We start from the raw sequence: 26,520 nt of genomic DNA, 5'->3' as shown, positions 1-26,520 counted from the left end.
AGTAGTGTACAAGTCATAGCTGTGTGTAGGACACTTAAGTTCTTCTGCTCCAACATGGCAAACCATGTCTTCATAGAGCTCAGTTTGTATGCTGAAACAGGTTTGGAGATCTTAGTTCTTATGAAAAATTAAATGCTACAGCATGCAGAAATATACAATTTCATTTTATTAGTGTGGCACTTTTAACAATTGACTTTCACAAAGCTTTATATGAATAAATATATTAGATATACTTGTATATTATCCCTATACATGTATCCCTAATGAGCAAGCCAGATGAAATGGTGGTAACGAAAAGGGAACCCATCCTCATCATTGCGACATTTGGGATATTTGTTTATAAAATTTCAGAACTTATTTTAGTTATCAACTCTTCACTGATGGAGACTTAAGTCTAAACCTGTTTGTGGCAATTATAGTCCTAAGCCTTTGTCAACTGAGCTTTGTGAAGACACAGTTTGCCATATTGGACAAAGAATATAAGTGTCCTGCAAAGAGACTGTTCAGTCCATAAATGTTTGTGGAAATTGTATTCCTAAGCCATTGTAAGCAAAAATGTTTTGTAACATTTGCATCCTCGTGGCTACTAAGTGGTACCATCTGCAGTGGTAGTATAAAGTTGGCTTTTTTCAGCTGTTCATGTGGTGCGATCCTCAGCAACAGTATACAGTTGTGTGCTTGCAGCACTGTTTGATAGTCAGGTGTCCACAAACCTTTGCCCATGCAGTATACGTTTAGGCATTTGTTAGGCTCAAATAGTCACAGATTATTTTTTTGGTTTGTATTTTCACCATTACATTGTCATTTAAATGTTTTCTTTTAACTAAATTGATTTCTGATAAACTGCGAACACTTTTGTTTGCAGTTTAACAAGTGTCTGAAACCAAGCAAATTAATAACAAGTTTATTATAGTGTAAACGGAGATGTGGGCGTGGTCGAAGTTGTGTGGGCGTGGTCGATGGTGTGTGGGCTTGTCGGTTTCGATGTGGGCCTGTCAATAAGACAGGTTCAGCTTCCTCTTGGCCGCATGTAGAGCTCACAAAGCAGTGTGAACTTTGGAGGCATCTCTCAAAAAGAAAAGAAAAAAAATCCGCTACCGAAGCCACGATGAGCGTCTGTAGCTCCACACTCAGTGGTCCAGAGGACATGGACGAGTTGGAGTCGGTTGGGTAAGTTGTACATTTTATGTATAAATAAATCAGTTTGGCTTCATACGTCAGAGACGCTCATCAAAACCCATGTCAAGCTCTTTTTGAACTATAACCTTCAAACTCTTATACACAGATCACCGTAAACATATATATATATATATATATATATATATATATATATATATATATATATATATATATATATATTTATTTATTTTTTCTATGACAAGATCAATATCCCTATATTACCCAGCAGAGTAGATCTGTAGTAGTTCCTTTAGAGACACTGGTGACTCTGGTTATGTACACGTCAGGTTTGTAAGTTTCATTTGGTTCTTTTTTGCAATATGAGTTTATAGCTGAAAAAATGCAGTATGAGGAAACGAGTTTCTGTTGCAGATATGCTCTAATGATCAAGCTGTAAACATGTGCTGACACCTGAACAGCCAGTGTGTTGAAGTGCTCATAACAATATTTTGGAAATATATTATGCCAAAGGTATTTCTAGGAGAAAAGAGACATGCATTTGGTCTGTTTTATTAAGTTAGTTTTTAATTCACACCATGGCATTATGTTAATTTTTGGTTGCGAGGACCAGTTCCTGTGACAAGGGTATTTCCCTGGTTAAACATGCCCCACCAGTTACAGTTGTTGTAGCTCTGGTTAAAAAGGAAGTCTCATAATTTGTTTATATTTTAGTACGTGTTCTAGTTCCATTACTTTGATTGTGGTTGCTTATGCTGCGGCATGGCAGCATGTTGCTGGATCACAGCTCCAGGGTCCCTTGCCAGTGTGGGATTTCTCAGGGTTGTCTGGTTTTCTTCCATCTTTTAGGTTCCCTGATTTCCACTACCTTGGGTATCCTCCTATTTGAGTGTGTGAATGTATGTGTGCATGGTTCTCCATCATGGACTGGTATCTCATCAAGAGTGGGATACCAGATTCCAGGGATAGTTTTCAGATCCAAAGCTGTCCTAAACAGAATGAAGAACTTACCGATACTAAATAAGTGCATTACATATATAAAAGACGAATACTGTATGTCTGTAAATATATGTGAAGGCACCAAAAAAAAATCAATGCATGTGTAATATAAAACTTACAAACAGTTTGGATGTCAGAAAGAACTGACTGACAATAGATGTTGACAGCCATTTGTCATTTGTCATTCAGAACAACGAAACAGCACTCAAGCTTATTTCTGGCCTGTCTGGCTCATCACTCTCTATTCCTCTCTCAATACTTCTCATCTCTAGTTGGTACCATTATGACCTGTCTCGGCATGCAGCTGAGGCTTTGCTCTTGTCAAATGGAATTGATGGGAGTTTTCTGCTGAGAAACAGCAACAAGGGACCTGAATGCTTTGCCCTCTCTGTCAGGTTGGTTTGTCCTCCATATCTTTTTCTTGTTACTCATGTTTGTTTCAACCTGCATGTGTGGATTTATTTATGTTTTCTGCCTGCCTTTACTCCATGGCAATATTCATAACATGGCCATTTTTATAAAAGACACTGCCAGTGGCATGATGCATTAATAAGAAGTAAATGCAGCCTTTTCTTTTCTTTTTGAAAGGCTGGGCCTTTATGTTTAGTGTTCTTGTTTATCAGCAATAGATTTGGAAATTTGGAATCAAATTATAACGATAGTGTTTGTCAAAAAAGCATTTTCCTTTACAGTCAGAGTTTCCTATTAAATGTTCCATTTGCCCCTTTTAAACAGTTCTAGCACCATGCTAAGAATAAAAGGATTACTCAAGGCCAGTGAAAATAAGCCCACAGTCAGTATTATGCAGTCAAATCCTGGACCATCATGATGTAAACCTTATATTGTGCTAGATATTCACTGGCAGAGCTTAGTTTATATGTGGATTATGCTCTTTTTTGACATTACATTTGAATACATTCAGATTTTTTGTCCAGGTGTGTAGCTGAGGCCATCACCTCCAAGGTTAGTGTAGCTCTTCCATTTGTGCCATGAACGTTCATTGTACTGCAAGTTGTGTTTGGAGAAATGAGTATGTCTGAATATCTGACACATTAAGTATTTGTAATGTGTTTAATATCTTTATTAGACAAAATCTTTTGGTTTTTATTAATCCAGGGCAAAAGATTCGGTGAAGCACTTCCATGTGCAGCGGCAGAACGGGAGATATTCATTCGGATTCAACGAGTTTTCATGCCTTCAGGATTTTACAAGTCACGTAGCCAATCAGCCGCTGCTGGGAAGCGAGTCAGGTTTGACACACACACACACACACACACACACACACACACACACACACACACACACACACACATAGACATAAACAAAAACTAAATCCTGTTATTTCTGCCTGATTCTCTAACTTCCCTATTCTTATTATTGTATAGGTAACCTGATAGTCGTACGGTTCCCTTACCCCAGACAGGTGGAGGAGCCATCGATTTACGAGTCTGTGTGTGTGCACACTGCTATACAGACCGGACGGAGTGAAAGTGACCTGGTTCCCAGCGCTCCATCAGTATGTTACCACCACTGCATTAATGTCAATGCATTCATAATATGTGGCATAATATTTTAACTGTGAGAACCTCACTGAGCATTCAAAGAGTTCAGGAGATTGAATGGACTAAATTTATGGACAGATTAATGGACTAAAGTGCTGCTGCATCACTTATTACATAGAAAAGAAGGAAGGGATCAATCATACTGCAGCTATGAATAGTTAGTCAGACAGCATTGTGGGTAATGTTTATTAATAAGTAAATATAGACCAGAATTTAATTGCAAAATAAACCTTAGACACCACTGAAGACCACATATTCATTTTAAAGATTGATATTAATGCTGTTCAGATTAGTACATTTAAATAGCAGAACTTTTTAGATATAAACGCTAATTAACTAATAGCTATTAATAGGGTAAAATAGTCATCTGAAACGTCACAGAAGACATTCTTTCAGTTGAGGGAAATGACGGAAAGCCTGTTTTTCTGACTGTCTCTCTCCTGCAGCTTGGAACCAAAGAAGGGTATCTTGTGAAACAAGGAGGCATAATAAAGGTATGAGTTAGAGTGAACTTTTACCTTGTTGTACAATATAAAGTCTTGAATTCTGAGCAGGACCAACAGTTATATACAGTAACCATCCACAATATTATCATAATAAGTCGTCTGGGATAGGACTCTAATTTTTTTCCTGAGCAGCCTCAATACTTCATGCCATCCATTATGCAATGTGCTGGAAATTGAATTTATATACTGTGTATATTTTAATTATGTGGTCCAGGTTGACATAATTACATCACATAATTGCTGCCCATTTTTAAACTGCAGTTTCATTTTACATATCTTCCTTCCTACGGCTTTCCAATGATAAATAGACTGTAGCGTTCAAATAATTACCAGACTGAATTGCCAATGCCAAATTCTGATCTAACACCATGCTGTGGCAGAAATGAAGATTTAACAGACCAGACATTTTACCTGTTCAATTTTGTTGAGCTTGTGCTCACTGTTACCTCAGTTCCTTGGTGGTCTCCTGCTGCTATAGCTCATCCACCTCAAGGTGCAATGTGTTGCATTTTCTTTTCTGATCACCACAGCTGTAAAGAGTGGTTACTTGAGTTACTGTAGCCTCTATTCTGTCTCGCAAAAAAAAGTGATGTCACTGAGATTTTTTTCATATGAATATCAACTGAAGCGCATGTCCTCTAATCTGCATTACTTTATTTATTACACTTCTGCCAGATGATGATCAAGTTATAGCATAAATGTGTATGTGTTTTGATAAAATGGTTGTAGAGTGTATGTACAAAAAAATCTGAGGTTACTTGACAAGTAATAAGTTCACCAATTTTCCTTGACGCTTCTGTGTTTTTTTTAGAATTGGAAACAGCGATGGTTCACACTGAACAGAAATGAGCTGAAGTACTTTAAAGACAAAATAGTAAGTCTGAAAAAAAAATGTACACTTTGTTTAACCAGTATTAAGTATAAAATGAATCATCTCATTCTGTGTTTTTTTACTTCCTTCCTTTACTTCTTAAAACATCAGTTTTCAGTACCTATTCGGACCTTGGACCTGACTGCTTGCTCTGCTGTTCAGTTCGATTACAGCCAAGAGAGGGTTAACTGCTTCTGGTAGGAACACTGATCATAACACGGCTTGACGTATGTTGGTGTATATTAGGGGTTTGTTTCCTGCCCGTTGAGCTCTAAAATGGAGAAGTGCAACTAAAAGTACCTTCATATAGGCAGAAATGACAACATTTTGCTACCACACATTCTCTTCATACTACCCACATCTACTGCACATTACACAGTAATGAAGATTTCTCCCACTCATGTTTCACTAAACTTTGTGCTTATTTTTATACAACCCTTTACATGTTCTCACTATTTCCACTCTCTATTATAGTTTAGTGTTTCCTGAGAGGACATTTTATTTGTGTGCAAAATCAGGTGTGGAGGCTGATGAATGGATAAAGATACTGCGATGGAAACTGGTAAGAACAAAGTTATAAATGACCACCATAAACCCTTTAGTTAGCATTAAAAACTCTTTATTTGACATTCAACTTAATGGGTGTATCATGTGTTCTAGTTAAAAGGATTGTTTTAGAATAGAAAATTATTCATTTCTCTTTCCATTGCTGTTTTTGCGTTGACTAACAGCCATTACCGCACCTTTTTTTTTTCCAGTCACAGATAAAAAAAGGAAGATGATGGCCACAATGTGGAAAAGAAGAATAGGGAACTACTGAGAGTGTGAGCTGCGAGGGCAGTTAGGAATGATATAATAGGTTGAACTTAAGAGTTCGATAGCTGCCGTGAGTTTATATTTGCTCCTGTGGCCACTGTTATCTGTTGTCAAGGCATCACTCTGAGTGAATGTCTGTGTCTCAGATGTGACTTTTTAAGAAAGACTAAGTCCTGACCTACTGTTAACACAGACCAAATATGGACCTGGTGCAGACCTGATCAGATAGCAGGTGTAAAATAAGAATGGGACTAATGACATTTACAACCTGAGGTAATTAATGGTGCAACTATTAAACTTTTCACTGTGGAACTATGAAGAGCCTGTAGAGCAGTGCAGTGCATTGCTAGTTATTGATAAAATACTAACACCCTAAACAGGAATTGAATGTTGTACTATATAAGAAATGTACAGGCAGCTACAGTGGGGACCTTGTTGAATGGTGGTTAGCAGCTCTTTAAAAAAGGTTTGACAATCAGCACTTTAAGCAGTGTTTCAACTAGACATTCTTATTATTCACAGTCCCCTCTGAATGAATTAGACTGACAAGGCTAATGCTTTTGCTACACATTTTGCTATACATTGCAGCTACTATTTCAGAATATTACATCTAGATGTGTTAAATGACTCAGAACATGGCACCTTCTGTTTGAACCCTCCCATTTTTCAAGTGATCACATTTTCTGGAATATGAAACAGACATCTTGTTGCCCTGGTTTGCCATGTTAGAATAACTCTTCAAATACTTATTAGTTCTGAATCAACTAATTGTTTAAGCCCTGGCTGTCACCTGTAAAGACTGCATTTGTTGTTATAAGGTATAAACGAAAAAGAAAATTAGAGAGGTCTATGAGAGAAAAGTAAGCTATTTAAAAGCTAAACAAGTTGGGAAAAGCACCACTGCACATTTACTAATCTCCAGTAATTTGAAATGTACTGAGAAAAAAAAAACAAGGAGTCAGTGACCAGATCTTAAACCATTCGTACATCCATTTAACCTCCTGAAAAGAAGACTGAGGGTAGAAACCCCCAAAACAATAGCTTAAAGAAGCTGTGGTTTGAAGTCAGGGGATTGCCAACTTAGTATAGTATTGCAAATAGAAGACAGTTGCTACCACAGATGCTATATTTAAAGTTGGTCTCTCTTTTTTTATATATATATATATATATATATATATATATATATATATATATATATATATATATATATATATATTTTTTTTTTCCAATATGTTAGGAGAAGACAGAACACGGCATCAGTAAACAGTTAACATCAGAATAGACATTTTTTAATCGCCATTAACCAGTGACTTATCATCAAAATATACTTAACCTATAGATAATATCTGTTGAACTTTTAAACATGTAAAGTAGAACCACTATTTCATTATAGATATAGAGAGCATTATAGAATATTCTGAAAAGTAGATTTAATAAGAACAGTATTAACTGCCTGTAGCAGAAGTTTTAGTTGATACAGAAGCAGGAAAATCCATTCTTCTTTATTCGTGAAGTAATATTTAACAGTTGAATGGTGTAATAAGAGGTTTTGCCAGAAGTAATGGAGTTTTTTGTTTGTTCTGATCCTGCTTCTTAGTTAAGGTTATTGTGTTGTAATGATTTGTGTGTTTAAGCAAACATGTAAAACATGAAGGAATGAGGAAATGTTCCTGTGCATCCAAGTGTACGTGCTTTTGAGTGAATATAAAATAACATGCTATTATTTGACCTCATTTTGGTTTCAGGAAACGCTTATAACATTCAAGAACACTAAAAACGAAGAGGGGAAAAAACTGTGTACACCAAATTCATTAACAAATTTATTAATTAGAAGAAATCAAAAATACAACCAGACAGGGTTACATTCAAAAGAGAAACATACAGCATCAAGAGCAATTGACATGAAATCCAAGTTCACAGCCAACATCATACTGTTGTAGTAATGTCCAAGGTGCATATGTGGGTGTGTGTGTGTGTCTTGATCTGATCCAGGGATTTACTGCAGGAGTTGTAAAATGAGGTGTTCTAGGCAACTTCGACAACCTGTCTCAGTTCCTCAATCAGTGGAACAAGCTCCTTCTCTAAACTGATGATCAAACCTAAAAATAAACATGATAAAATTATTCACAAGCCATGCGATGCAAATATTGGTGTGAAAAAAAATACACCAAATGAAATGTACTGTTTTTTTAGTATCTAACTGTGGCATGGATCTGCGAGTGTGAAGAAGTGCTTTCAGAACAATCTCTCATCATTCAGTGTGTAAGCTAACATTGTACAGTGTTTCCAAATAAAATATTTATCTCTCAGCTCATTGACTGTCATTCAGATTCAAATTTTATTCATCACATACACTCACATTCAGAGTATTTACATACAGAATTAAATTTAAGAATTTAAAATAAAAAAATAAAGTAGATAAATAAAATGTATAAACTATAGAAATATATATACACACACATACATACATACATATATATATATATATATATATATATATATATATATATATATATATATATATATATATATATATATATATATATATATATATATATATATATATTTACATTCATGGAACACTTACCTGTGTTGGCACTACTACTTGCAATGAAGCTGATCACTAAGGGTAATCGGTTAAATTGAACAATCTGAAATAAATAATAAATTCATTAGTATTATTCGTACAAAGTATTCCAGTTGAGTGGAGTCTGTGAGGCACAGTACCTGATATGTGTTGTAGTAGCAAATGATGCTCTTATTTTTGGACAGACCCAGCTTGCTGCCTTGATCCGTAGCTAGTGCAAATGTTGAGAGGAAGCCTGGTCGTAGAGCATACTCTGGGGCATTGTCATTGGCAACTATAAAGCACAACCACATCAGTAATCCGTTAAGAACTTGGGAACATGGTTTAGTTTCATTTACATTCATGGCATCAGCCAGATGGCATAATTTGAGATACCGTAAACACAGAAGCTATTTGAACAGTATATGGCCAAACATTTTTGGACACCTGACCATCACAATCCTATGTGGTTCTTATTTAAACTGTTGCCAAAATTATTTAGATTTTCCCTTCACCGGAACCAAAAGCCACAAATCTGTTCTAGCATGATGTCCAATGTCCCAGGGCAAAAAAAATAGCAAATCATGTTAAGTCATGAAGCAACAGGATTGGAGTAAAATCTTCTACACCTACCCTTTCAGAGCCCCAACCCTACTGAGCATATTTGGAATGAACCTTCAACCAGGGTCTGAGTTAGGGGTGGCCTCAGTCACCATGGACATAATCACGGCCACCATCTTCGTAACTGCATTTTTAAAATATGTCCCAAATCTTTATCTAGAAGAACCTTGATTATATCTGAATTATAATGTATCGACCATGAGTTTCCAAGAATAGCAAGGTTTTCCGACATTAGTAAAAAAAAAAAAAAAAATAAAAAAATAAATAAAAGGAACTCTGAGTATTTGAAAATAATATAGATAGATAGATAGATAGATAGATAGATAGAGTAGCATTTGGACATTATACATTATTGTGCTTTGGGCAACTACAATACTTCATATTTTAAGGTTGGATGAGTGCTATTTTTGTTTGCATAATATATTCTGTGACACCCCAGAGTAACTGCTGGCCCCTGTATGGCCACCCCTAAGAAAAATCCCTTTCTCCACCACTGCCTTCAACTGCACCCAGTCCTCCTTGTACAACGATGTAATCTCACTAACGCTCTGCTCCAACATTAGGTAGAAAGCCTTCTGTGAAAAGTGGGGTACAAATAGTATGTTAAATGTGAACATTTGGGTTTCTTGGTCAGGTGTCCACCTCGTTCTGGACATACAGTGTATTAATAAGAGAAGTTTGATCACCTTTGATTACAGGAACTCCATCTCGGTCTGTTACTACTATTGCATGGAGGCCTTCAACCCTGATCAATAGGACATTTATTATTAGTAGTAGAAGTAGCAGTAGTAAGAGTAAGATTATAAATTTTTTTTACAGTATTTAAAACTTGAATACACTTTTTGAGTGGCAAAAGAACATTATACTCACGTTGGCAGCTGTTTGTACAGATACCTCTTTAAATCCTGCAAGTATACAGTAATATCCAGTATCCACAGTAAACACCCTTCACATGACTGCACATCAGAACACTGAAGTGTCTAAATATCTGAGTAACCTGCAATACTTACATCTGCCATAGTGAAAACAAGAGTGTTCTCGCACTTCGTCCTGTAAAAAATAACACTTGTTTACTTGTTAACTCATAAATAAGAACCAGACAAACAAATAACTCTGTAGCTGCTGTACAGTATCTGTCACTCCACCACTCACACAGCAACCTCTGTAGTGAACTGAACTCTTTGCAGCGCTTCTACATTTACATTACTCGACCACGATTAGGTGCAAACAATGCATGCAAATAATACATTAAGCATAAAAGTTAATCCAACTGCCCTTACCTATTTTCAGCCCTTTGTTTTTTGCTTTTTGAAGATTTCTGCGTCGCGAAATGTACATATCACATGACACACACTTCCGGATTCGTAATTTCCTGCAATTGCCAAACTCGTTTGCAATGCGCCCTCTACTGACGGGTCAGTGTAAATTCTGCGATTGTGAACGGATCTGCAGTGCGCCCTCTACTGACGGGTAAGTGTAAATTCTGCGATTGTGAACGGATCTGCAGTGCGCCCTCTACTGACGGGTAAGTGTAATCTCAGGAACATGATTTACAATAGAGATGGGCGATACCATTTTTCAAGTCAAGTCAAGTCGGCTTTTCCACCATATACAGTTGAGTACACAGTAAAACAACGGTCCCAAAGGAACAAGGTTATACATCAGACAACATAAATTAACAAAATAAATAAAACTACCAGGGGAAGTTGACACAGTGACCAGCAGTGTTGGACAAATTACACATACCATGTACATGAGTAAAAGTAACGATACACTAGGTGATATATTACTCCAGTAAAAGTGCCTTCAAATGTACTTAAGTATCCAAAGTACTATGATTTATTATACCTATAATGCTCCTTTTATGATTTTTGTCACAAGACACAATCAACTCAGTTTATATGAAAAGACTCTAATGTTACTCTTAGTACACAAGTCTATTAATAGAATGATATTGATGAGTCAAACACTGATTAATATTTATTAATTATCATGAGCCCAAAACCTTCTTTTCAACTACTTCAAAAAATCTCGCAAATAAAGCCACAGGTGTTGTGGCAAGTTAGAATCAGGAGTTTCTTCCATTATTTATGACTCTCAAAATGTTTTGCATGCTGTTGAACTGATGCTAAAATTTATGTTAGTGCTAAGTAGATACTACCAAGCACCAGTCAAAACAAATTCAAAACAGATCACGGGCTGTTAACAGCACACAATTTTGTGCAAACAGAATCATACAGTTAATGAGTTTGTTTATTTTTGTGCATGTGTGTGGGGCGGTTTGTATTGAGGAGTCAAAGGCTTGTGGTAAATAAAAAACAACTGTTACACAATGTTGATGTGATGGCCTGAATGCTTTGCGAATTCTTCCCAGACCTCAGAAGAGTGTGTGTGAGAAGTGTGTGTGATTATCTATAATGCTGGTGGCTTTACGGTTGCAGCATGTGGTTGTAAATTTCCATGATAGAGGGAAGATCAGATAACAAGCCCTTTGAAGACCAGTATTGATATCAATACAAATACCAATACTAGTGTTGATAGCCAACATTATATTTATATTAAATTGCCTACAATGAACAGGACTTCTCTTTTGTTACATTTATAAAACATAAAAATATTTTATTATGACAAACTACATAGTCTTTCCTTCATAGGTTTTTGTAAAGGAATAATATAATAAAGAAGAAATAGTTCCTACTCATGGTAAATAAATATTGATATAATAAAGAATTAATCCTCTTGATACACCAATATGGAAATTATTAATACTTTTTTGTATCAATCCACCTATTACTACTTTACACTTTAGAACATCTAACGATAGGCTGAGCTAAGCACTGGTAGTAGCTAAAATTTCAATGGTCACCTCAATGAAACTGAACCTTCCATGTGAACCCTGTTACAGAATTAATTCATGTGACTGAATGTGTAAAGACTGATTATAATATACTTCTAATTTAATTTTAATACTTATGCTGACATGTGCAAGTCATGATATTTATCATGCAGGCAGATATGTAGAACACTTTTTGAGCTTAAATGCTGATGTTAATTCTTTGTCTGTTAATCCTATTAATTTGTCACCATTGTGAAGTCCAGTGTGGTCCAAGGTGTTATGCTTGTTTGTGCTGTTTTGTTGCTGGTTTGGTATGGACATGCTTATGATAAGGACCTTGGTAAAGTTACTCTTGTTGATGGAGCTAACATATGGTTTTGCTAGTATTACTTCATGTATGCTGGTAACCATATTTGATGATATAAGCTCTTTCTTCTTCCAGCAGTGATGGTGAGCTGTGAGTTTGAAATGTTGCTTAGCTAGTCTGAAATTGTATTGGTTTAAGACAAGAACTTGCTGTTCTGCTGTCTTTTTCCGAATGCTAGTCTTATACAAGAATGAAAATCCTTCATGTGAGGATTAGAACAAAAACAATGAGCTGCTTAGAATTTGCAAACCAAAGAGAGAGCTTAATCCTCCTGTCGAATTCAACTAATTTAGCTTGGTCACACTGTCACCCTGGCAACATTCAGAGAGTCTAAAACCCCCAACCCTCATCTCCGAACCTTTTTCTCTTACTTCTTTTACTCAATATTGCTTGCTGGACATGGTGAAAGAAGTCTCATCTATCCATGTGAACTGGACTGGACAATAACAACATCAGACCAGTGCGTTTGTGTAGGAGTGAATGTATTTTTAAAAGATGAGACCCGGAATCCTAAATTCCTCAAATGGAGCAGTCAGCTTTGATGGAAAAAGTGCCTTCTCGCAACTGGAACACAACATTGTTGCCGGATACCTTATTGCTGCATGTAAAGATTTTGTGTATCTGTGTGTCTGTATGGATGTGACAGTGTAGAGGTATAGCATATGATAACCAAACCTAATGTAATGCGATTTCTGTACACTCTGTATAATTCATTTAGCTCTTCTGTATTTCTCTAACATAAGCCCAACACAAAAGTACAGACATATACAGATAAATATCACAGGGCTTATACTGAATGTAGTGCAATTACACATTCACATCACATTAAAATTGGTTATTATATGGCTGAAGATACAGTTTGGATAATAAATACCTGATGTCTTATTCCCAAACTTGTATAGTAAAGCAGTATTGTGCTCAAATCTAGCCAATAGGAGTGCTGGGTAAAATCTTAAAATGATTCCATTTAATTCTTTAAAATGTAATTGTATAACCTGGCCTTCTTTCTTTCTGTCTTTGTTTGTGCAGGTGTGATCAGTTTGTTCAGTAACCTTGTGGTGCTGATTATGTTTGCAAAGTTTAAAGAACTGCGTAATGCCACAAATGCCATCATCATTAATCTGGCTTTTACTGATGTTGGAGTAGCCGGCATTGGTTATCCCATGTCTGCTGCATCTGATCTGCATGGCAGCTGGAAGTTTGGGCACACTGGTTGCCAGGTTTGTTGCCGTTTGTACAAACCACAGTTCATGGCAGTTTGTGATTGAGTTTGATTTATTTTAGACAGAAATGCACATTTTTTTTTAATGTTTGTACAATTTAGAATCAAATGTGTATTGTGATTGAAGTATATTGTTACAACCCTAAGGATCATACATTATCCTTATAGGAGCTATTAGAGTGTACCATTTTTCTCTATATGTTTACTGAATTTTGTTTTGTGTATCCACTTATGAGTGTTGCTTATATAATATATTGAAATTTCTCTTGTAGATATATGCTGCCCTGAACATATTCTTTGGGATGGCCAGCATTGGACTGCTTACTGTGGTAGCCATTGATAGATATATAAGCATCTGCAAACCTGATATAGGTCTGAGCATATTTTTTACAACTTCAATTTTACAAATGGTTGATGTCGCTTTTTTTAAACACTAATCTGATTTTTTGTGTGCTGTTGTGCTTGTAGGACAGAAGATGACAACACACTCATATATACTGTTGATTATGGCTGCATGGCTCAATGCAGTGTTCTGGTCTGCCATGCCAATTGTGGGTTGGGCTGGGTACGCTCCTGATCCAACTGGAGCCACGTGCACTATCAACTGGAGGAACAATGATGCGTGGGTTGCCTTTGTATACAACTCACCTCAGCAATTCTTTGTCTAATTTAATAATAATATTTTACCCCTTTGTTACCTTAGGTCCTTTATCTCCTACACAATGGCTGTGATTTCTGTCAACTTTATCATTCCATTGGCTGTAATGTTCTATTGCTATTACAATGTTTCGGTCACCATGAAGAGGTACAAGGCAAGCAACTGCCTAGACAGCATTAACATCGATTGGTCAGACCAGATAGATGTCACTAAGGCAAGCATTTTTTTTTTGTAGTACAATGCAATTGTTGTGTGTTCATTCTGTTGTTGATGTTATCTTAACATTTAACTGTGCTTTACAGATGTCTATTGTGATGATTGTGATGTTCTTGGTGGCCTGGTCTCCATACTCTATTGTGTGTCTTTGGGCATCATTTGCTGATCCTAGAAAGATCCCTGCACCAATGGCCATCATCGCTCCACTCTTTGCAAAGTCTTCTACTTTCTACAACCCCTGCATCTATGTCATCGCCAACAGGAAGTAAAGTCAATCCATTTTGCTCAGATGGTTTGGAAAATGAATTCTTGCTAAGAAAATGATTATGACCAGGTCATGCCACCATTTACATAATAATTTGGTTTCGATTGGTTCGCTTAAGGTTCAGAAGAGCCATCGTGGGGATGCTGAGATGCCAGACTCGACGACATGTCACCATCAACAACCAAGTTCCCATGACGATCTCACAATCGCCTCTTAACCCGTAACCTACAATATGACAACAGTGACATATCCCATCATGTCTTCTGCTCAGCGATGGGAGCTGACACTTCCTTGCGTTGTTGTAGCACCAAAAGTTTTGAAGTAGATTGTTTGCTACTATATAAGCAATGCAATACATGAAAAGAAAAACTGAGTTTTTAGGTAGAAATTAATTTGGCGACATGACCATTTAAATTAGTAAGGAATTTTTTTTCACACAAACAAAAGTAAAAGATTTTGTAGCTGTGATCAAATGTATGACCCCACTGTAATTTTTTGTTATTCTTTGCACTTCATGGTTATAAATTATAGATTATTATTATTAAACAAATTGTAATGTATTCCAGGATTGTTAACAACTGTTTTACTCTGTGGGCCAATATATATAAAACAACTTGACAGTCCATTTTTCTTGTTTAGGTCAGGGTAATACACTTTGTTTTAAAACTATCATTAAAACTTAAAAATCAAACTTCTGAGATGAATGGGGGAGTTTTTTTGATGAAGTGTGTGATATCTTTAAGACACATTGGCATTCAGCCAGGACTGGATCTCCTCAAGGTTGCTCTTCACCCACTTAATATTGCTTTTCACTCTCTCCAAAGCCTGCTTTCTGGGTGTTTCTCCTGCACCGGCATTTGGGTGTAAGGCGAAAAAGTGTTCCATCTGAAAACAGAATGAACAAACAAATGAACAATGAAATAAACAAATGAATGGATAAATTAATAAACAAGTGCATTTATTAGAAGAACTCATTAGAAATGCAAAGGCCAACTAAAAAATAATCAAATTTCGCATAATACTCAGTTACAAAATACAAAAAAGTATGTTCAGTACTTTGAATCAATAAGTATGCTCTAATATATACATGCACATGTGTGTGTTTGTGTATGTGTGTGTGTGTGTGTGTGTGTGTGTGTGTGTGTGTGTGTGTGTGTGTGTGTGTGTGTGTGTGTTACCTTCCACAGCTGCAGCTCTGTGTTGTATGACGTACTGATTCCTGTTAAGCAGACGTCCCAAGTTCCTGTCCGTAATTGTGTATCTAAATCAGATAGTAAGACAACGATAAAAAAAAGCTGATAACGCAACTAATGATATGTCTACTATATTTATCTTCTGCTCGATAGCTGTATTTTATGGTAGCACACATAGGTGTGTTAAATACTTTTTAGATGATATTTTAGTTAAAAATCAGGTTTTTTTCTGTGTCTTGTTCAGACACACTCACCTCTTCACTAGGTAGTCCCAGTTCAGAGTGACCCAGTCCCAAGCCATACTCTCACCATACTTGTTTAGGGCCACATATCGCACCAGGGTGAACAAGTCTTGACTCCTTACAATGGATTCATTCTTTGATGCCTCAAGCAACCTGTCATAAAAAGTTTTTTGGTTTCTCTGTAGATCATTTGTCAAGGCTGAAGTTTCCTGATGCTTGCAACATTTACAGGAAGCCGTAGAACCCATATGCTGCCCTCAATAATTTTATTTTACCTCTTTATAACTCTTTATATTGCCCTCTTGTATAATTTTATTAAATGTTTTACCTGTTGAGGAGTGAAACATTTTCTATAGAAGCCAGACCATAGAGCAGCTTGTCCTTTTCTTGAGCGAGTGTGGCTCTGAGGTACTGCTCAAACATAACCTCCCAGCTTGCCTCAGTTCCTGCGTTCTTCATCCCGTATTGGTACACAAGTAGCCTGAGATTCACTGGTACACTGCTGCACTCACAATAACAAAAAACTTCCGCTTACTTTATTTATTTAGCCAGCTTGTTGTCCGGATTACATTTTTGTATCATCATTGACTATACCTGACTGTTCCATTGATCCACTTTTTGAAAATGGCAGAAGCCTCAGCGAGAACCTCTGCATCACCCATTTGGCAGGCAATGTCGAGAACCGTCTCCCTCAATAGCCTATGTAAGATATATACATCACAAACAATATATATTTGCTCTAGGGATATTCATATTTGTGCATATCTGTCTGATGAGTTTATTTTTCTTTCTGCTTTATTCAACATTGGTAAAATAGGGCTGGCAAAAAACATACCGTTTTGTTTGGTCACCCACATCCTCCCAGCCCAGCTCTCGAGAAATCTTCTCTACATGGCGTTGAAAAAGTTTCTGATTAAAGATAAATGTAATGTTCATTAGAACAGGATTGCACTTGACTAGGAATCATAAATTTACAGCTCCACCCGAAAGTATCGGGACAGCAAGGCTAATTCTATTGTTTTGCAATACACTAAAACATTTGGGTTTGAGATCAAAAGATGAGCTGATAGATTGAATTCCAGCTTTTCTTCACTGATATTTGTAGGTGATATAGATGTGTTAAACATAGCACCTTCTGATTGAACCCACTGTTTTTTCAGGTGATACAGAAAAATACTGGAATATGTGACAGGCAAGAGTTTTTGTTGCCCAGGTGTGACCCTGTTAAATTGATTGTTTAAACAATTAATTTCTACTGTATAATATCTCTGAATGGCTTCTCTTTGTTTTAGCACTAGGCTTCACATGTCACGATTGCATTTGTTAAAAACTAGAAGCCAATATGAAAACTTTCAATATTGTGAGAGCTATGAAGAAAAGCCCGAAAACAACAATCAAAGTATAACAATTACCATCTGACAGCAAAAATATACTGTATGTAAAATTAAATTTTTAAAAAGCCAATTAACAAAGGAGAACAGACAAACCATTCTAACCCTTATAAGAGTTTCTTTCCCTGCAAAGAAAGCCAAGGTGTCAGTGAGAACAGTTTCCAACAAATTCATAAATAAAAAGCAAAGACTGAGCTGCAGGTTGACAGGTAAAGTGTCAGGGTAAGAAAACCATTGCTAAGATGGTAGAATAATAAAAAGGAGGCTTGTCTAGGTCATGAAGCACCGCCATTGGACTACTAAAGGCTGAAAGAAAGTTTTAAGGGTGATGAATTGAATAGATTGAAATCTTCAGTTAATCACGCAACATTTATGTACGCAATTTAGTAGGCAAAAATATGGTTGCTCTGTGTTTGTCAAACATGGAGGAGGAAGCCTGATGACCAGGGGCTCTTTTTTAGATCCAGACTAAGTGGCACCCTGAACCAAAACTACTACCTAAGCAATTTGTAGTGCCATGCAATACCTTCTGGTACACACCTAGTTAGTCAGGGATTCATCCTACAGCAAGTTAATGACTCAAAAAATACTTTGACAAGTTATGTCAGAACCACCTTAGATGAAAAGAACAAGAAGGTGGGCTTTACTTCATGGAATGATGTAATCGAGCTGGTTTGGGATGAACTAGACAGAAGGGTGAAAGCAATTGCACTACAAGTGCAATATATCTGTGGTTACTTCACTGGAATGGGGTTTGATAAGAACTTAATAAGTTCTTATCAAACCCTTTGATAAGAGTATTTGATTCCTATCGTAGAAAGAATGTCATGAGTGTGTTCGTCTGTTATTTCTGCAAAAGATGGCTTCTTTGATTAGTTAATATTTAAATACTACTTTGTTAAACAGAATAATTCATTGATTTCTTTTTTTATGTCCAGTTGTTTATTTTTTCTATGCTAAACTTTATAACTTTTAATAAAACCTGAAGATTTTAGTTGTTATAAAACTTTTAGCCGGTAGTAAATCGACATGTAAAAAAAACAGAAAAGTAATGATGAAATTGTGATCTATCACCTTTTATTCATTGTTTAATTTCAAACTCAAAGGTCTTCAGTGTAAAGCAATAGCAAAATCATTGGCCTTGCCGTTCCAATACATTTGAAGGGGACTGTATATATTTCTACAGCAACAAAAAGGCATTGTGGTCTTAGCCCAAGACACATACCTGGAATTTGGAATAGAGTGCGTTGTCACTTGCCAGCATTTTGCTCACATATGCTATTGATGAGGCAACCCGATCCCATACAATATAATCTGTCTCATTGCCCAAGTAATTGAGTAATTCAAAAGTGCTATTATAATTTATTATGTCTGCCCTGTGAAAAAACATTGACTTTGCATTAAAATATTTAAATACACAAATACAAAAATAAAATTAAGCACACAGTCTATAAACATAAGGTAGGACATCAATTTATAGAGGTTATCATTATTTTCTTAAAACATGATTAGTAAGTTATTGCCCTGTTTGTGTGCATGTGTGTATTTGTATTTAACAAATGCCCTTATATGAGCAACATAAAGATTATTGTTGTTGTTATCAATGAGAAAATATGTTTTAATAACTGTTAAGCTATTAATAGGTATTAGGTTTTAGCACCAGTACCATGACCCTGTTTTTAATGTAAACATATATACCTTGCTAAAGCGAATATATCATCAATATAACTGCTTCTATCTGCTGCACTGAAGACCTGCAATAAAGCCATAAAAAAAACAAGCACTGATTGAGAAACAGTGATTCTGAAACTTTTATGGATGCACATTATCACAGCCATAAGCGTTAAATGAGGTATAAACACAGGCGGGACTACCAGGTGGTCTGTTAGCAGCTGCTGGTTGATGATAGCCCATATGTCGTCTGGATGATTGACACGGTAAAAGCCCATGTGGTCGTTGTTAACTTTGATGGGTCCATCAGTAGCAGGGGAGAAGTTTTCAATAATTACCTCTGAAAGAAAAATTACACAGAAGCCATTTTCTAAGAGGTGCCCAATCACCAGTTAGGAGATTAGATAATGATATTAATGAAATGAACTTGTTTCAGAAACCATGTTTCCATACTAGCACCTGTTTCTGATTTATCAAACAGCATAGTGCCATTCTTGTTGGTTTTGTGTGAATTCCACTGCACAGGAATAGTCCACTTGTAGCTTTGAGAGAGAATTATCATTAAAAAGGATAGGAGTTTCTCTGAACAGATAGCATGGCATATGAGGTAGATTAAGGAGAATTTGACAAAGTAATGAGTATCTTATTTGGTAACCATATATTGTTAAAGATATAATGGTGCAATGACATCGACTCACCCAAGAGGGGAACTTGGCTGAGTGGGGTCTGCATTAGGATCCAGGAGGAACCTCTTCTGGGTTAGTTTAGCCTCTGTGTTTGTACTAGTTAGGCTCAGCACTGGGTAACCCATTTGTTTAGTCCATGTATCCATCACACCTGCTACATCGAACCCACTTACCTAAAAAAGATTCATATTCGTGCTCTTAGAAAGATGATATCATTTGTGATAAAAATGCAGCACTTGTTCCAAACAAACCAATAATTCATTTTTACCTCAGTCTGGGCTTTCCAAAAATCTGATGTCTTGGCATTCTGAAATTGGAAGCTTTTCAAATATTTCTGTTGAAAGCAATACAGGTTTGAGTTGATGATACACAGGTATATGCTTTATTCAAAAACAACAAATAATAATAATTAACATATCTTTAGAGCTTACCCGACAACCATCCCTAAATTTGTCTCGACCCATCCAGCCCTCCAACATTCTCAAAATAGATGCTCCCTATAAGTAAATGGTAGCAGGTTAACATGTGGACACTCTGGATTTTTTCACAAATGTCTTCAAGACAGTAACAAAGAGCCTTTAAAATGATTACAAACTGTCATCTAATCACAGTGTTACAAGCTCAGAAATGCATTTTTGAAACCACTAATAGCTGTGAGGCCATGACGTTAACACACCTTGCTGTATGAGATGGCGTCAAACACAGACGTGATTTCGGCTGGTGTGGACACGTTGACAATTATGGGGTGAGAAGTAAGGAGTGCATCATCAACCAGGACGGGAAATACATCATCAATGAGCATGATGTCACGCTACACAGAGAAAAACAATATTATATATTATAATGTGTATATGACACTTGATTCCAATTGAGACATGGCCTCTATTATTATAGTCATTTACCTTATGAATCTTTCATTTCTTTACCATAACCATTTAAACGTATTTGATATAATAAAAATTAATAAGAAATCAACTGTCAAAAATGCTTTTAGTTATATTAGGGATGTTTCTTTTTACATTTTTCCTACTAGTGCTCTGTGACTGTGGCATTAAGAGCTTAGTAAACATGTCTTGTGTTTTTATGTACTATACAGGTTTAGACTCACCATTCCCCAACTGGGTTCAGCTGCCTCCACTCCCACATACTCAAAAAAGCTGGCAAATCCTTCATTTAGCCACAAGTCATCCCACCAGTCCATTGTGACAATATTGCCAAACCACTGCAGGCAGAAATCATACATTGATATAGCAATTAGAGGCAATTATGTTTTGTGTAAATCTAAAAACAACACACCATATCAGATATGGCATTTTTTACATTGCTATCAAATGGGCCTGTAGGGGCTGGACTGTTAGTAAAACACTGATGAAAGCAATAAAATCTGAGGCTTTGTTTGTTGGATATGATTTGGATTGTATCCAAGTGCCTGAAATCTCTGAAAATTAGATTGTTTTATGGAGGCAGATTGGGTCAACAGCCTTGACCCTGAATATTAAAAATGCTTATCAATGTTCTGGTGTGATACAAAGGTCATAACCAGAGGTGGCTGTGCTCATCACTGGGAACTAAGCTGAAAGGCTTTTATCGTAAGAGGTTTTGATAAGTTACTGTGTGACAAATGCAGCCATTCCTTCTAAAGCATTATTTCAAAGGCTGTTACAGTATATGATGCTTGAGTCATTAACCTGGTGCACGAGTTCATGGGCGATGACGCTGGCCACACGCTGCTTGTTATAAGAGGAAGACTCCTTTTCATCATACAGAAGGTTGCTCTCTCGGTAGGTGATCAAGCCCCAGTTCTCCATTGCTCCTGTCCCAAAGTCTGGGATTGCTATCTTATCTGGAATAGGAAATGGCACTGTTTTTTCAGGTAGCTATCATGACATGTCATAGAGGGGACCTTTTCTTTTAAAGAACTTTCATTAGTTCAGAAAATCATATGTTGCACAAGTAAAAATGTTTTGTTCTCAATTGACATTGAGTCAATTGTAGTTCAAGTGAAGGAAGCATTTTACATAAATACAATATACATTCTGTATAATCAATATATACTGGATGTATATCTATTCAACATATTTACCAAGCTTTTCAATGGAGTATTCCATGTCAAAGTATTCTTCAAAATAGTCAAAGATGACCTTAGTGACATTTGCAGCATATTCAGCAGTGTGGATCTGTGAAGGCTGGGCATAGATCCTAAGCTGAAGGGTAAGAAGAGAGTTTTAAAAAGATCTTTGTGAAGAGTCCCAGTCACATTAGCAAGCTTTTACTTTAAAACTCGAAACACTGAAAACACAGATGCTTGGAGATGAATGTACTTACTGTAATGTTGCTTTTAGATTTCTGTTCCACATAATTGAACCGGTGCACTGCAAAACACACCAAGTAGGTGCTCATCTTAACTGATGTTTTAAAAGTAGTTTTTTTCTTCTGGCCAGGAAGTGTGTCTACTCTCTGTTAAACAAACATATAAGAATAAAAGGTGAAGTAATCTGTCAGTAATGCTTTAGGATTAATAGAAATGAAAGTGAATGGGCCTATACACACATATACACACATTTACAGCACGATATAAGTGTAGAAATCGGCATTGCTACATAATGCTGTGCATTTTAGCATGTGCAGCATACCTCCTCTGGCATGTTGGACAAGGCTTCATAATCTTGGTCATGGGTAATGGAAATTTTGAATGTGGCTTTTTTGTTTGGCTCATCAAAACAGGGGAAAGATTTACGAGCATCGGTGGGTTCATGGTCTGTGGCCGCAATTTTTCTGAAAGAGAACATTAGGGACTCGTAAAAACCCAACACTTTGTTTACATTTTCTTCTGCAGTTCACACAGAAGAGAACACTCTATCAAAATGACACTTTTATATAAAAATTTCAGAAATAACAGCAGAATTCAACAGGTATTGTGTATTATACACAAATGCGTAAAATGGGTTGTTCTTTTCTTCCATTAAAGATATGGCATTTTTTGACTTATGTCTGTTTTTTGAGTCATAATACTTTTGTCTTCTTCATGTATTTTGATTTTTCTCTCATCTTAGCCTCAGGAATTTTCTATTTTGACCACGGTGATTTTTGCATGTACACATAAGTATAAAAGTTCACCCAGGTTGTCCAAACTCAAAGATACAATAAATAATTTCTTGCTTTATACTTTTGCACTTAATCCTGATTCTTCAGTCATTGTACTTCTGAATGAATCTGCACTGCATTTTCTGCTCATCCAGGAGGAATTACAACCAAAGTCATTGTTACTGTTCATGTGTAATGCACTATTCAGTTTTAAAACTACCAAACGAACTATTAAAAACTAAAAAAAACAGGGAAAGAATGCACCAATAGGCAATTACAGTAAGGTAAGTGTAATTCGAGATAATACAAACAGATTGATAATATTCTAGCAACAATTTCAGATTTTTTTATGCTTTATTATCTAATGCTGTTAAATAGAACTCCATGTGACATTTCTGCATGTAATATATAGCATTTTATCCTACTGTTAATACAAGATAAAACAGTCAAGTGCAAATGTCTGGTTTTGTTCTCTGGTTACTGCATTTGCTTGTGCATTAAAATCTGTGACCAAGTCTTAAATAGGATAATAAAGATTTATTGCTACATATTGCTGCATTCCCACCCCAAGAAACACTGTATAATTATGCTCCTTCACATTCTCTTGGGATTTTGCTTCCACACACATGCTTAATAATACTTGTATTGAATTATATGTGCTGCCATTTCCACCTTCTGAAATAAAAAAATTTACAAAATATATTGTTGATCTGGGACTAAGCTCACTATTGAGAACATCCACTGGGACCCTTTACTGTCTGCTGTGTTTCCCCCTGGAGCCTATAACTCATTTTGCTGTCTTTCATGTGTGGCTTATCTTTGCTCTGATCTTTGCTCTTACACACTAATAGTCTTGGTAAGGAATGCAAAAGCTGTCTCTAAGCAGTTGAACAGGCATCTGTTTCCATGACACAAAAAAGCCAAATACTATTGCTTTGTAAGATTATGTGATGAATACACGCTCAAAACACACTATTTTAAGAAAAGCGATTAAAGATATACAAATTTCAAGGGAGGACAAGACTAGGGATTATTAATCATTGAATCAGAGAGATAAAGTACAGTGATGGAATATTTGTGCTATTTGATTTCCTATTGCACCAAATATAAATTTTGCTGTGTCAAAATAATTGTTCAATGAAAGCAACACAACAATTATTTACAATGTCATTCTATATTCCCACCACAGAGATGAAAAAGAAACAACACTGACTTGGTTTCTCCACCCTCAACGTAGGTTGTCTTGTAGAAACCAACGAGAGAGCCATTCAGCCAGCCTTGGAAATGCAGAGTGAGGATGTAATACTCATCTGTGCCAGTGGCTCTTAGCTCCTTTGTTGCCTCCACGACTACATACTCCTGTTTAGTGTACTCAAAGCACCCCTTCAGCTCAATGTTGGTGGTAGAAGTTGGGGTCTTAAGCTGCAGAGTTGGCATTAGTGAAACAAATGTCTCTCGAATGTGCAGCCATAGGTGCGTGCTGGCCTTAGTCAGATTTAGATGGATGGCCACAATGCCAGTATAAACATCTGTTTCTAGGTTGGGCTCCAGGTGCAATTCATAGTGGACTGGTGTGATGTAGTCAGGCAGACGAAAATTGGTCCAGCCACCGTTGGTATTGTTGGATGGTTTGCAGGGTCCCCGGCTGGGGTCTGGTCCTGGGGGTTCTGTTGGTGTTGGTGTTGTTGTTGTTGTTGTTGTTGGTGTTGGCTCATTAGTAGAGGAGGTATTCTGGCTCAAGCCCACCCCAAGACCCACTGCAACACCAGTCACTACCACAGCCAAACATATGAGTGCAGCATGCTTCCCTCGAATACAGTAGCGTTTCTGTTTCGGCTCCAGATCAAATCGCTCCATAGTGAACAGTCAGAAACTGTTACTTACCTCAACTCAAGGATTCTTTCTGTAATATGGTCTCACACTCCACAGATATCCACACTTACTTCCTTATCCCGCCCAAAAGAGCAAGCAGCTGGGAATAGGGATCTCAGAGTTTTCCAGCTGTGTAAAGAATACACTCACACTGCTCATTCATCAAAATCTGTCTACAGACTGTGCATATAAGTGCAGGACATGCAGATGCAAAACAGAGATTACAAAAAAACAGCAGGTTGTCCCAAAGACGATAATTTAAATGTTTGTAAGACCACAAGCACTCGCTTTGGTCCAAATGTCCAAATAAGGGGATTCACCGACTGATGTTAACTTTGGTTGTTAACTTGCTGAACTGTCGAACAGCAATGACATACACAGCTAGATGGGCTGTTATTCATACCCTCGTTAAGTTAGTCATCAATCTACGCAGGTTAATCAACAATCGAGAGGAGTGATCACATACTCTGAAGAAGAAGAGAAAAGGGATGAAAGGTAGGCAGGTTTGGAAAATGGAGTGAAAGAGAGAGAAGGGGCAAAGAATGAGAGACTGTGAATTGAGAAAGAGGAGGGGGCATAAGACATGGGAGTGGTGAAAATAGCTGTGCTCTCTTGAGTTTACACTTGTTTAGATTGGGATCATTAAAGTCCTACAGGTGGCATTTGAAGAGAAATCTACACATTGTCAATCATACACATACATTCCAAAGTACTGTCCCTTTTTATCTGACTCCTGTTTTTGAGTTCATAAAGCATTCGCTTTATGCTTAACAGGAAAAGTAATACATTCATTAGAGTTATGTACAACCCCAATTTAAAAAAAGTTGTGATATTGTGCAACATGTGAGTACAAATGTGAAAACAGAATGCAATTAATTGCAAATCTAATAAACTTATATTTTATTGACAGTAAAACATAGACAACATAAAAAGGTTTAAACTGAGCAAACATACCATTTTGACGAAAACGTAAGGTAATTTTTAATTTGATGGCTGCAACATGTCTGAAAAAAGTTGGGACAGGGCCAAGTTTACCACTGTGTAGCAGCCTCTCTTTTTTTTTAACAACAGTCTTTATACATCTGGGAACTGGGAAAACCAGTCCGAGATTTAGGAGAGAAAATGCTGTCCTGTTTGTGTCTAATACAGGATTCTAGATGCCCCCATGATTCAAGTCAACCCAGACCCTACTACTACAAAGCCATGCTATTGTAATAGTGTTCCTTAAACCCTAAAAGATGGTGGGACAAGTTGAGCAGTGTCTGAGGATTGGAAAGAGCGTGGTACAGTGTGGGGTGAGAAAAGTGCTTGGGGGGTTGAGGGCTGGTGGTTCGTTTTTGGCTTTATAGGTGAGCATCAGCATTTTAAATCTGATTCCAGTGGAGGGGATGTAGCAGTGGGGTGATGTGGGAGAACCTAGGAAGAGTTGTCTTCATAATAATAATAATAATAATAATAATAATAATAATAATAATAATAAGCAAACTAAGCAGGTATATTCTAAATCTGGCAACCTGGAATTGACTAATATTTTGCTCTTATTAAAGTAAAAAAAACATCTGCATGTATGCCTATACTTTGGGTGTACATATGTAGAAAAAGTATCAGTTTAAACGCAGTTAAGTGTATGGTAATGTGGTTCTGAACCTTTATTATTATTATTATTTATTTACTTTTTTTTTTTTTTTTAGAAAGAATCAATTAATTAGCATTTCTATATGATTAAAGAGTAAAGGTAG

At 36.6% G+C, this 26,520-nt stretch overlaps 4 protein-coding genes across 5 annotated transcripts; 2 read left to right on the top strand and 2 right to left on the bottom strand.

The window, feature by feature from the left end:
- Positions 1 to 1,013: 1,013 nt before the first annotated feature.
- dapp1 (dual adaptor of phosphotyrosine and 3-phosphoinositides) lies at positions 1,014 to 6,210 on the top strand. Of its 2 annotated transcripts, none has more exons than XM_046835123.1 (9): positions 1,014 to 1,170; positions 2,409 to 2,531; positions 3,253 to 3,386; positions 3,522 to 3,652; positions 4,145 to 4,192; positions 5,016 to 5,078; positions 5,187 to 5,272; positions 5,594 to 5,637; positions 5,834 to 6,210. In XM_046835123.1, the coding sequence occupies exons 1-8, from the start codon at positions 1,109 to 1,111 to the stop codon at positions 5,604 to 5,606; spliced, it is 660 nt and encodes a 219-aa protein (XP_046691079.1). In that variant the 5' UTR covers positions 1,014 to 1,108; the 3' UTR covers positions 5,607 to 5,637; positions 5,834 to 6,210. The 2 variants fall into 2 exon arrangements, with proteins under 2 accessions (XP_046691079.1, XP_046691069.1); XM_046835113.1 differs by having other exon boundaries at positions 5,550 to 5,637.
- A 1,488-nt stretch (positions 6,211 to 7,698) lies between these two features.
- Positions 7,699 to 10,479, bottom strand: lamtor3 (late endosomal/lysosomal adaptor, MAPK and MTOR activator 3). Its single transcript, XM_046835133.1, has 7 exons — positions 10,359 to 10,479; positions 10,089 to 10,128; positions 9,949 to 9,983; positions 9,765 to 9,823; positions 8,619 to 8,752; positions 8,479 to 8,542; positions 7,699 to 7,990 (listed from the first exon to the last, which is right to left on the bottom strand). Exons 2-7 carry the CDS (start codon positions 10,095 to 10,097, stop codon positions 7,917 to 7,919), a joined length of 375 nt encoding a protein of 124 aa, XP_046691089.1. The 5' UTR covers positions 10,098 to 10,128; positions 10,359 to 10,479; the 3' UTR covers positions 7,699 to 7,916.
- A 2,146-nt stretch (positions 10,480 to 12,625) lies between these two features.
- On the top strand, positions 12,626 to 15,337 carry rrh (retinal pigment epithelium-derived rhodopsin homolog). The gene is made up of 7 exons (XM_046835853.1): positions 12,626 to 12,885; positions 13,311 to 13,501; positions 13,776 to 13,875; positions 13,972 to 14,125; positions 14,207 to 14,375; positions 14,464 to 14,642; positions 14,761 to 15,337. The coding sequence occupies exons 1-7, from the start codon at positions 12,777 to 12,779 to the stop codon at positions 14,864 to 14,866; spliced, it is 1,008 nt and encodes a 335-aa protein (XP_046691809.1). The 5' UTR covers positions 12,626 to 12,776; the 3' UTR covers positions 14,867 to 15,337.
- On the bottom strand, positions 13,539 to 25,159 carry LOC124376644 (glutamyl aminopeptidase). Its single transcript, XM_046835848.1, is given in 21 exon segments — positions 13,539 to 15,527; positions 15,821 to 15,862; positions 15,864 to 15,903; positions 16,090 to 16,230; positions 16,406 to 16,579; positions 16,672 to 16,776; positions 16,913 to 16,986; positions 18,694 to 18,844; positions 19,167 to 19,222; positions 19,343 to 19,479; positions 19,599 to 19,681; positions 19,838 to 19,998; positions 20,094 to 20,159; positions 20,257 to 20,322; positions 20,502 to 20,636; positions 20,934 to 21,047; positions 21,514 to 21,668; positions 21,909 to 22,029; positions 22,151 to 22,282; positions 22,459 to 22,600; positions 24,123 to 25,159. Coding segments are annotated over 21 exon segments (2,886 nt in total). The 5' UTR covers positions 24,767 to 25,159; the 3' UTR covers positions 13,539 to 15,380.
- Between the last annotated feature and the right edge of the window lie 1,361 nt (positions 25,160 to 26,520).

This window comes from Silurus meridionalis, chromosome 2 (genome assembly GCF_014805685.1).
Source record: "Silurus meridionalis isolate SWU-2019-XX chromosome 2, ASM1480568v1, whole genome shotgun sequence".
NCBI lineage: Eukaryota > Metazoa > Chordata > Actinopteri > Siluriformes > Siluridae > Silurus > Silurus meridionalis.
This window is presented reverse-complemented; position numbering and strand designations above follow the sequence as displayed.

Excerpts from the sequence above, each read along its gene's own strand:
- dapp1 (XM_046835113.1), top strand. The coding sequence starts at position 1,109 with ATGAGCGTCTGTAGCTCCACACTCAGTGGTCCAGAGGACATGGACGAG. Across the intron at positions 1,171-2,408 it reads GACGAGTTGGAGTCGGTTGG|TTGGTACCATTATGACCTGT; the intron begins GTAAGTTGTACA and ends TCTCATCTCTAG. Across the intron at positions 5,273-5,549 it reads GAGAGGGTTAACTGCTTCTG|TTTAGTGTTTCCTGAGAGGA; the intron begins GTAGGAACACTG and ends TCTCTATTATAG.
- lamtor3 (XM_046835133.1), bottom strand. Across the intron at positions 8,543-8,618 it reads GCTACTACAACACATATCAG|ATTGTTCAATTTAACCGATT; the intron begins GTACTGTGCCTC and ends TATTTATTTCAG. Across the intron at positions 7,991-8,478 it reads AAGTAGTAGTGCCAACACAG|GTTTGATCATCAGTTTAGAG; the intron begins GTAAGTGTTCCA and ends GTTTATTTTTAG.
- rrh (XM_046835853.1), top strand. The coding sequence starts at position 12,777 with ATGAGACCCGGAATCCTAAATTCCTCAAATGGAGCAGTCAGCTTTGAT. Across the intron at positions 13,876-13,971 it reads CATCTGCAAACCTGATATAG|GACAGAAGATGACAACACAC; the intron begins GTCTGAGCATAT and ends TTGTGCTTGTAG. Across the intron at positions 14,643-14,760 it reads TATGTCATCGCCAACAGGAA|GTTCAGAAGAGCCATCGTGG; the intron begins GTAAAGTCAATC and ends GGTTCGCTTAAG.